Below are 10,905 nucleotides of genomic sequence, written 5' to 3' on the forward strand. Positions count from 1 at the left end.
CCTCTCCGAGGGATAATAACACCCTAAAAGGGAAATGTAGTTGGGGGCCCATATCTGATCATGTGGGAAAGCCCCAAGTCCACCCAGCGAATGGGCAATAGAGGCTTTCATTGTGGGCTACCCAGAGGCATCTGGTTGGCCACTGAGAAGAGGATGCTGAACTAGATGGGCTGCTCAAATGTGTGTAAGTTATCCAGGGAAGCTGGATACGCATGTGAATGTAATGAGGGGAGGAATGAGGAGGCAGGGAGGGATCTTCTTTTTGATGCTCCCCTGCATGAAAAGCTTCCTGCAAGTAGCAAATTAATAGATCAGAGAGTGGGCTTGAACCTTTCTTCGCTGCAGCATTCACTGCAGCAGGGGTCATTTTTAAAAGATAGCATCCCTCCCCTGGTAGCTTAAAGTAGGGCGCCCATTCCCTTTTGTTCTGCTGCCCAAACTGCCTCTTCATTCCTCCTCTCAGTACATTTGCATGCATGAATAAAATAAAGGAAAACCACGAGAGGCTCCCCCCCCTTGCCTTTTGCATGGTGGTGAGGGAGGTGAAGGTACAGTGTCCTAGCCCCCTATGGAAAGCCAGCAGCTGGCCTTCAAAAGCCTCTTATACTTCTTGAAAATCTCCCTTGCATTGCAGTGTATCACTTTCTGAAACTGCTCTTAAGGGGGCCTTAAAAGTCCAAGTCCTGTCCTGCACCCTGTGGGATCAGAGTGCCAGCTGTGACCAAGTTTTGAACACCCTCTCACCCCAGTTTTGTTCTGTTTTTGACACAGGTAAAAGCAAAGGGAAATCTTCAGGAGCAACGGAGCAGAGTGAAATTGAAACTGCTGAGATTAAGCCATCAAAGTTGCGCAGCCTGGATGTCTTCTCTGGCTGTGGAGGCTTGTCAGAAGGGTTCCACCAAGCAGGCAAGGCCATTTAAAAAAGCCATTGGAAGGCTAGGAAGTGCAGGATTAGCAGCCAAGATGATGGAGCCAGTGGTAGATTCAGTTTTGTTTGCGGGGGGGGGGGGGGGAGAATTTTGTACCCTGCCACCCGGCTTTGGAAGTGAGGCGTGCAGTGTAAAGCTCTTTTTCCTCTTTTGGTTTCTTTTCCCAATGGCAGCAGTCTCAGAGACTCTGTGGGCCATCGAGATGTGGGAACCAGCAGCACAGGCCTTCCGCCTGAACAATCCTGGCACCACAGTGTTCACGGAGGACTGCAATGTCCTGCTCAAGCTGGTCATGTCTGGGGAGAAGACCAACTCCTTGGGTCAGAAGCTGCCACAAAAGGGAGACGTGGAGATGCTGTGCGGTGGACCACCTTGCCAAGGCTTCAGTGGGATGAACCGCTTCAATTCGCGCACCTATTCAAAGTTCAAGAACTCTCTGGTGGTCTCCTTCCTCAGGTTGACAGTGGCTTAATCAGCAATATAAGTTCTAGGGGGAAACCATTACTCAGCAGTAGATCACATGCTTCAAATGCAGAAGATTGTAGGTTCAGTCCCCAATGCCTCCAGGTAGACTGGGAATGTCCCCCCACCCAATGTGAAACCCTAGGGAGCCATTGCCAGTCAGGGTAAAGGTAAAGGGACCCCTGACCATTAGGTCCAGTCATGGCCGACTCTGGGGTTGCGGCGCTCATCTTGCTTTATTGGCCAAGGGAGCCAGCGTACAGCTGGTCATGTGGCCAGCATGACTAAGCCACTTCTGGCGAACCAGAGCAGCGCATGGAAACACCGTTTACCTTCCTGCCGGAGTGGTACCTATTTATCTACTTGCACTTTGACGTGCTTTCGAACTGCTACGTTGGCAGTAGCAGGGACTGAACAATGGGAGCTCACCCCGTCACGGGGATTCGAACCCCCGACCTTCTGATCGGCAACTCCTAGGCTCTGTGGTTTAACCCACAGTGCCACCCGCATCCCGCCAGTCAGTGTAGACCATTCTAAAAAGCTGAATCAGGGTTGTGTATGTGTTGTAGTTCCACAGGAGGATAGAACATGGACCGTGACAGTGACTACAGAGTTCAGCTTTCCTGGAAAATCTCTGTGTCTTCTTTTTTTTTAAGCTGGAGGTGAAGGTGAGGAGGCACATTTCTAGGCCTTGCAAGTGTAAATGAAACCAAAGCAGGTAGTGTGGGTGGAGACCCTGTGCCCCCCCCCCATGGTGTTGGACTCCCACTCCCAACAACCCCAGTCAACATGGCCTGTGATCAGGGATGTTGGGAGGTGTAGTCCAGCAACACCTGGAGGGGAGGGCCACAGGTTCCTTGCTCCTGTTACCAGCATTTCCAGTGACTGGATGGCTTCATATCTCCTTCCCCCTTCACATAACTAGAAAAACCTGAATTATTGTTTCCATTAAAATGAAGAGAAATTATGCAGTTTGTTCAAATTTGCACAATTACAGCCTGAACTTTGAAATGCACCCACTGTACACCTTGTGTAAGGGGAAGCTTTCCTCAAGAACAAATGAAAGGTGGCTTGGGAATTTGAGATCACAGGTAGATTTGTGGGAGGCCGAGAGAAGCTGTGCAATAATTTCATTTTAGGATCCCTCATCTGTGCTCTGATCAAGGGAGAAGCAGAGTACACACCCGTTAAGCCAATGTGACATAGTGGTGAGACTCTGCTTTGAACTGGGAAGGTCCCAGTTTGAATTTCATTTCTGCTATGGATTTGCTAAGGCAAGCCACTCTCTCATCCAATGGCCCTCCAATACAGGAATCTTATCAAACCGCCTTAGGTAAGGTATGCGTGTAAGGTATGCTTGAAGCGCTTTGAATGCCCCAGAGCACCATAAAATGCTTTTATTGTTCCTCCTTACTGCAGTGTGTTCACTTTATGAATAAGTATGCATGGAATGGGTGAATGTTCTGTCCCTCAGTGGCCGGAACCCTTGTAAGACCTGAGGCTGTACTGGGAGAGTGGGTGAGGTGGTTGGGCTGGGACTTGCCCCCCTATCCTAGTGTTGCTGAGGAAACCTGTCTGCTGTTGGAGAGGGGAAAAGAGCCCACAACTGAACCCCTATGACCCTTCTTGTTCTCCAGCTACTGTGACTACTACAGGCCGAGGTTCTTCCTGCTTGAGAATGTGAGGAACTTTGTCTCCTTCAAGCGCTCAATGGTGTTAAAGCTCACCCTGCGCTGCCTTGTCCGGATGGGATACCAGTGCACTTTTGGGGTTCTGCAGGTATGTTAGTTGGGCAGCCTCTCTGTCAGAACAGGGGACGTGTCACAGTGAGTGTGTCCTCTGCAGGCTCTCAGAAGGAGAAAGATTCCTCTTAGATCTGGAGTCGAACCAGAATGCCATGAAAAGTGAGAGCTGTTAGGTGGTTTTGCTGAGCTCCCTCCCCCCAGTATGCCAATTCTTGGGTTGCATCAATAGTTTTGAGAGAGAGAGTTTAGAGCACAGGTGGGAAACCTGTGTGGCCCTCTAGAATCTGGAGGGTTACCACCAGATACGGAACTCCAAGCTAGGTAGATGCTTTTTTAGCTTGGAATTGTTTTCAGGTGGTGAACTGGTGCTAGCTGTAGATTGTGGCAAACTTGATTGAATAATGCAAGGCAAGGCAATAAATTCAAAACGACAAGTTTTTAGGCAAGTTTGCAGCTTTTGTTCTTCCTCAGCATTAACGTGTGTGTTTTAATCTTCCTCCCTTCCAGGCTGGTCAGTATGGTGTGGCCCAAACACGCAGGAGAGCAATTGTGCTGGCTGCAGCCCCAGGAGAGAAGCTTCCCATGTTCCCTGAACCTCTGCATGTCTTTGCTCCCCGAGCCTGCCAGCTCAGTGTGGTGGTGGACGATAAGAAGTTTGTTAGCAATATCACAAGGTAACGGCCGTCTTTCAAACTTAACTGTTGGCAGTTTCATGGTGTGTGCATGTATGTTTGGGGTGCCTTTAAAGACAAAAAAACAGAACCCGGCTAGAGTTCAGCTTTCAAGGATCCCCTGACAAAGGCTCTCCTCTGCCATCCATTGTTGGACTTAAGGCTATGCTCCTAAACTTTCTTCAGCATCAGCATGTCTAGAATCACGCTGAACACTGATTATTTTTAGTACCTTATCCAAACTGCACAGTTTCATTGCAAGATCACCACTGTTTGCAGATAAGCCTCTTTTTTACATATGTCAGGTTTCTCATTCACATTTTGGATGCATGTTTGAGCTGATTCGCACATGACAAGGGACAGATTTATCTGAGCCCCCTCCACTTGTGCTTTGAGCCCTGTTAACTGAGTGCAGAATGCCTTCCACCAGGGTCCAACATACATAAAGAGGGCAGGAAAAGCTCCCAAGAGCCCTGCAGCAAAAAGTTTTCGGCCCCTTCCCTTATTCTGGCCAGCAGCCATAATCTTGAAGCTGTTTTCTGAAACTTATTTTTTAACGTTGGGAATAACTACTCTTCTCAAGTAAGGCTTTTTATTTGTCAGTGGAAGCAAGTTTTAGCCAAAGCCTGCTAATGAACCATGCTTCCTGGTATGAGTGGGGCCATGCCCCCCCCCCCCGAGTAGGGGAAGGCCCAGGCAGGAGTTGATCTGTAAAGCACCTTCTTCTGCTGTTCTCTAGGACCTATTCAGGCCCATTCCGAACCATCACAGTCCGGGACACCATGTCTGACCTTCCTGAAATCAGGAACGGGGCATCAGCACTTGAAATCTCCTACAATGGGGAGCCACAATCTTGGTTCCAGAGGCAAATTCGAGGCTCTCAGTATCAGCCCATCCTCAGGGATCATATATGCAAGGTGAAGCACTTTTTCTTACTATGGTTATCTGGTGATGGGGTGGAGCTTCCTAGGAAGAAGGCTCTCTTGATAGCTGCATTCTGATTTCTGAAGCAAAGTCCTTAGGCTGCCACACAATTTGAACATGGGAAACTGCCTCATGCAGAGTTGGACCTTTGATCCATCTAGCATTGTTTCCACCGATTGGCAGCCTTCTCTTCCAGCGCTGCCTGGAGATGCTGTTGGGGATTGGACCTGGGACCTTCTGCATGCAAAGCAGACCCTCTGCCACTGAGCTGCAGCCCTTCCCCTTGTGCTGCTGGAGAAAAGGACCCAAGCAGCTGTGCTGTGCGGCCCCCTCCTCACCATTGTGCCCTTTGTGCCGCTGAGGAGTCTCCTACCAGGGAAAGAGTAGTCCCTTTTATACGGAGGTGTAAGCGGTGGCCCTAATGGATTCTGACTGGGAAGCTGCTGCTGCTGCTGAAGCACAGGGAGGGGATGAACTCTTGACTTTGTCTTCCTAGGATATGAGTGCCCTGGTGGCTGCTCGGATGAGACACATTCCTCTGGCCCCAGGCTCAGACTGGCGTGATCTGCCCAACATTGAAGTGCGTCTCTCTGATGGCACCACCACCCGCAAGCTGCGCTACACACACCATGAGAAGAAGAATGGGCGCAGCAGCACAGGAGCCCTCCGGGGGGTCTGCTCTTGCGCTGAAGGTACGGGATGCCGAAGGAGAATTGTGGCCACAAGTCACCAGAGGATGGTTCTTTTAGTCTTCAGTCCTTTAGATGGTCTTCTCATCCCTAATGGATTCAGTGCTTCAGGGTCTTTGTTGGGTCTGTTACCTGAAATGTTAATAACCAGGGCTGAGAACTAATTGAAAATGGTTAACTTATAAATGATTAAAACCTTAGAATAGTTGTATAGTACAATTGCATCTTACGCACAATTTGGTTGAAAGCCAGCCAATTGAAATTGCACAAGGCAGAGAGCTTCAAAGCTCTTTATGTACTGGCTTTTCCTGATGGAGAAAGAGCTTTGAAGCTCTCCGCCTTGCTTATCAGGCAAGTCCCGCTTAGCACATGGGCTCTAGGATTCTCTACTGGGAACTCAGACGGCCCCGCAAGTTCTTGTAAGACCATGCCAGAATGTGTGCTGAGCTTCAAAGCTCTCCACCTTGCTTGCATGGTAAGGAACGTGGTCACCGAACAGGCTCTGAAGGTAAGGGTACTTGTGTGGGGGCAGATCGAGTATACGCGACCGTACTGTAATTGAAACTGGAATATAGGTGTATTTATGAGATTGTGAAGGAAGTGTGAGTTGTTACAAGTTAATAAGCAAACTCTGCCACTCTATTTTGGTACAGGCCACCGATAGATAGATTTTATGTCTAAATTGGATCTTCACATTGTGCCTAACTGGAATTTAGTGGCAGGAACAGTGAAATAGTTGCGGGGGGCGGGGGGCGGGGCGTAACAACCCCTTGCTCTCTCCTCCCCAAAGCTACAGATCTTTACTGACCTAGGTTTGTGGGCCTGCATTTTTAAGCTACCAGGGAATATTCTTTGTAGTCCATGAGTAAGCCCCAGGCCCACAAGGCAAATGGCATTTTACCAGGGCAGCTGTGGGAAACTTCTGAACCATGGACCTAATTGGAACCCATGCTGCACGCAAATTAGTCCACAGAGTCATTCCATACAAGCAGCCCCCGCCTGCTCTACAAATGGATCTGTGTGGAGCAGGTGCAGTTGGCAGGTGGGGTCTGTTCTCTGTCCATGTCGATTAGCTTATTGACCCTGACAGGGACCCCCATTGGAACTGAGTTTTTCATTGGGGTCTCCCTAGTGCAGCCAAGAGGGGTCGCTTTCTCTGTTTAGAGAAAGTGGTTAGGATCCTAACCACTTCTGCAAATGGACTGGCTTTCTCCTGCAAAAGGTTTGCATTCAAACCACTTCCTTCGAAGCTTAAAAGAGGCTTGCTGGGGCCAACAGATGGCTGGGCAGTGGGTACACAAATCCCTTTGAAGGTGCAATCCCAGCAGTGCTTTCAAGTGAGGTCACTGTAAGTGCTTATCAGTTGATTGGCAATTGCAGTGAATTCCTTTGACAGTAGACCTCAGGATTTTGTGGCAATTTTAAATACCCTTTTAAAGGAATGGTAATGAAACGGTATTTCGAATTAGAAAACAGACCGTGGCTTTTCTAGGATGTTACAGTCCATGGCCCCTTGCAGTTTTATTCTGAGGCTTGTGGTGTAATTCAGATTCTTGTGTTAAAGGGTTGTTGTCCCCCTTTGTCCACACATTCAGTGGAAGGTTTGTCTGAACTCTGTCACCCTTCCCAGGCAAGCCATGTGACCCTGCGGACCGGCAGTTCAACACCCTGATCCCCTGGTGTCTGCCCCACACGGGGAACCGGCACAACCACTGGGCTGGCTTGTATGGAAGATTAGAGTGGGATGGGTTCTTCAGTACAACAGTCACCAACCCTGAGCCCATGGGCAAACAGGTAAGAGAGAACTGCTTGATAATGCATTCAGTGGCATATTTTGTGAGTTTAGCTGTATTGCCTGGTGTGTTTTCTCTGTGGTGGCACCTCTGGCCTCGCAGAACTCACTGCTCAGGAAGTCCAACTGCCTGACGTCAGGGACACTGAGGAAGCATGGAAAACCTTTTCCATTTAGAAGGCTTCTTTTCTTCAGTTAGGCCTTTCTTCAGTTACTCTGAATTCTAAAGGTTTCCCTGAAGATTTTATGCAGTATGGGCTGCTTTGGATTTCTTCTCTTTTTATATTTTTATGTAAAGAAAGCTGTTAAATAAGCCATGTGGAGGACCAGGAGGGGCCCCAGGGGCCCTGTCTGAGGGACAGTTCCCCCCACTCCTTCCCCTGCATGTTTTCCAAATTGACTCTGTTTCATTTATTTTACCTCATGTTTTTATCATGTGAACTGCTTTGAGATCTTTTGATGAAGGGCAGTAAGTAAATATAATAAATAAATGAAACAGGGCCAGTTTGGGAAACATGCACAAATAAACAGCCAAAACAGAAACAAAAAAATAACCCCCCTCCCACAAACACATTTAAAAAAGCATTGGATGTCAGTCAGCCCAAGGCCTGAGGAATGTTTCTGCCTGGCGTCTAAAGTTATATAATGAAGGCACCAGATGAACCTCCCTGGGGAGAAGAGTCCACAAACAGGGGGCCACTGCAAAAAAAGGTCCATTCTCGTGTTGCCACCCTCTGGAGCTCATGCGGAGGAATGCAGAGTCTGGGTCAGTTTATATGGGGAGAGGCAGTTCTTGGTATATTGGCTCAGGTGTGGGGTGGAAAAACCCCAGAACTGCAGAGGGTGGGGGGTTGTTCAATCTGGCGAGCTGATAGTGCAGCACTGAATTCTACCCCTTATGCCCCGAGAAAGGACACAGCCCAAATATCAGCTGGAAATGGCTCATGGTCTTCCACCCTTTTTTGCAGGGGCGTGTGCTTCATCCTGAGCAGCACCGGGTCGTGAGTGTGCGTGAGTGCGCACGGTCCCAGGGGTTTCCAGATACCTACCGTCTGTTTGGAAATGTCCTTGACAAGCACAGACAGGTAGGTTGCCACAGATGTTTTGAGTGGGGAGGGAGACCTTTAGATGTCAACTTTTATGGGACAGCTTCTTACGCTTTTAGAGCATGGCTAGGACACCTGTGGCCCTCTAAATGTTCCCATCATCCCTGACCATTGGCCATGCTGTCTGGGTGCTACTGCAAGTTGGAGTCAAACAACACCTGGAGAGCCACAAGTTCCTCATCCCTGCTTTTAAAAGAAGTGGAGATGCCCAGAAAGATACCAAAGCATCCCTGTTGCTTTGTTACTTTTTGTTTGTTTGTTTTTTAGCTGTCTGAAAGTTAGTGCTAGAGCACAGACCTATCATTATTTCAAAATTAAAATAAAGGGGCTGACAAGCATATAGCTGTCTTGCCTTGCACATTTCTTTAGAAGATTAGAGGTTATCAAAGCCATGTAAGCTGGAACAAGTTTAAAAACCTTCTGATGAAACCTTTAAAGCTTCCTGATGCTTCAAATTTCTGAATTTGTGTAAACTGAGAAGAACTCAAGATGCTAGAAGCAGCTGCCCAGGAGGATGCAACAAAGAGATTTCTCCACCAGGGAAGAGTGAGCGTGTTTGCATGCGTGTATACAAATACGCATACACAAGGAAAGAGATTAAATACCCTTGCTGAAATACTTATTGTAAAAGATAGCATTAGATGATGGCTTAATATTCTAATGCGTTTTATACTCTGAAACTTTTGATTGCCAAATCAACAGATGGCTTGCTCACAGTGAGCAAAAAGAGGAAGGGAGAAAGTTTTGGTACCTTTGGGTTCCATTTGCACACACCCCACCACCACCTGCTTTGGTGGCCCTACAAATACTTAGCAGTAAGTGAGGTGGTTTGCAGACATGTGATGACTGTTTATTCTGCCCCTGCCCTGGCGGTGTTTTTGCAGGTGGGTAACGCAGTGCCTCCACCTCTGGCCAAAGCCATCGGACTAGAGATCAAATTGTGTGTGTTGGCCAAAATGAAAGAGGATGCTACAGGTAAGCTATGGTATTTCGGTGATGTATTTTAAAGAGGACTTCTGAGCAACCTGTTCCCACAGCTCTGGCAGACTCCATGTCCCATCTGTGGCATGAAGCAGGGACATGCCTCCACACCTGTTTGGGCTACGATTGCAGCCTCTTTCGCAGCACAGTACTTCTGCATCATCTTCCCTGACTTAGGTCAGTTGCTACCATTCTAGCTCTTGCCTGTCCTGGGAGTAACTATTGAGGCAGCTAAGGAAGGGAGGGAGGGATTTCCCCCCACTCCAGAAAGAACTAATGGGGTTGCTTTTACAGTTGTACCTCGAGTTAAGTATTTAATTCGTTCCGGAGGTCCGTTCTTAACCTGAAACTGTTCTTAACCTGAAGCACCACTTTAGCTAATGGGGCCTCCTGCTGCTGCCGCGCCGCCGGAGCCCGATTTCTGTTCTTATCCTGAAGCAAAGTATTTAACCTGAAGCACTATTTCTGGGTTAGCGGAGTGTGTAACCTGAAGCGAATGTAACCTGAAGTACCACTGTATTTGCACAGGGCCCTTGTGCTTCTTGGACACCCTCACATGCACACCTAGAGACTGGAGGACATTTAGCTCTCTAGATGTTGTTGGACTACAACACCCATCATCCCTGACCACTAGCAATAAATGCTGCCTGATGGGAAGCCACAAGTTTCCCATCCCTGGAATAACATATCTAATTTATCTCTCTGGTATATTTTGTTCTTCTGCAGGTAACATCAAGCAGGAAAAGATGGACATTTCAGATTAATTTGTCAGTAGCCCGTCACCTGCTGCTCTTCTGTTCCAGCACCTGAACACCCAAACATGCACTGATTGTTTTTAATTTTCTTCATTTCATTTTCTGGTTTATTTGCTTTCTTCTGGACATGCTGAAAATTGTTGGAAGTTTTTGTTTGTTTGGGGAATTATTTTGTGTTCTGTCTTTCTCTTTTCAAGCCTGTATTTGTGAGCAGTGTTTGTCTACTTGGCTGACATTCTGAAGCTGTTTTGATGTTCCAAATAACTATTCACAAGTGATCCAACTGTGCAGTGCCTGCCACTTCATGCGTGCGTGTGTGTGTGTGTGTGTGTTGGGGGGAAGGGTTGCGGGTGTTTTTATTATGCATTGTATTGAAAATTAATCAACCACTTTGTACAAGTGGAAATTAATACTTTATGTAGTTTTTATATGTTGTAATATTTCTTCAAATAAAATCTCTGCTATAAATTATTCAAAGAGGGTATTTCTGACTTTCTTCAGATGAATTTGCCCATTGTGTCTGGTGTGCTAGTGTTGCCTCTGAAATCTAAGCACAAGAATGCTGGCTCATTTCTACACACCAAGAAAATTATGGCTAGTAGGTAAGCAGGCCTGAATGTCTGCTTTGAGGGCAGAAATGTCTGCCTGCTTGGACTCTGTGCTGGAACATGAAAATTGGCAGGGCTTTATTTAGTTCAGCTGGGATCATGTGCCAGGGATTCTCTTGCGGAAGAGAACGTGATCAGCAAGAGGGCTACTTCCGACCCCCAACCTTTTATATATACAGGCCGCAGAGTATGTTTTTAGTGTAATTATTTTTTTAAAAAAAATCTTCCTGCAAGTAGATGGCT

The 10,905-nt window shown here is 47.5% G+C and overlaps 1 protein-coding gene across 1 annotated transcript in view; it reads left to right on the forward strand.

Annotated features, from left to right (window-relative positions):
* Positions 1-10,525, forward strand: part of DNMT1 (DNA methyltransferase 1) — a 51,589-nt gene extending 41,064 nt beyond the window's left edge. Inside the window, exons 25-34 of the mRNA XM_079958650.1 lie at positions 772-906; positions 1,103-1,385; positions 3,029-3,170; positions 3,644-3,810; positions 4,547-4,724; positions 5,228-5,423; positions 7,051-7,214; positions 8,181-8,297; positions 9,203-9,293; positions 10,026-10,525. Coding sequence (XP_079814776.1) covers positions 772-906; positions 1,103-1,385; positions 3,029-3,170; positions 3,644-3,810; positions 4,547-4,724; positions 5,228-5,423; positions 7,051-7,214; positions 8,181-8,297; positions 9,203-9,293; positions 10,026-10,063 — 1,511 coding nt within the window. The 3' untranslated portion in view covers positions 10,064-10,525. The remainder of the gene's footprint in view (positions 1-771; positions 907-1,102; positions 1,386-3,028; positions 3,171-3,643; positions 3,811-4,546; positions 4,725-5,227; positions 5,424-7,050; positions 7,215-8,180; positions 8,298-9,202; positions 9,294-10,025) is intronic.
* Positions 10,526-10,905: the final 380 nt, after the last annotated feature.

Source organism: Podarcis cretensis (assembly GCF_951804945.1).
Source record: "Podarcis cretensis genome assembly, chromosome: 17".
NCBI classification, from domain to species: Eukaryota; Metazoa; Chordata; class Lepidosauria; order Squamata; family Lacertidae; genus Podarcis; species Podarcis cretensis.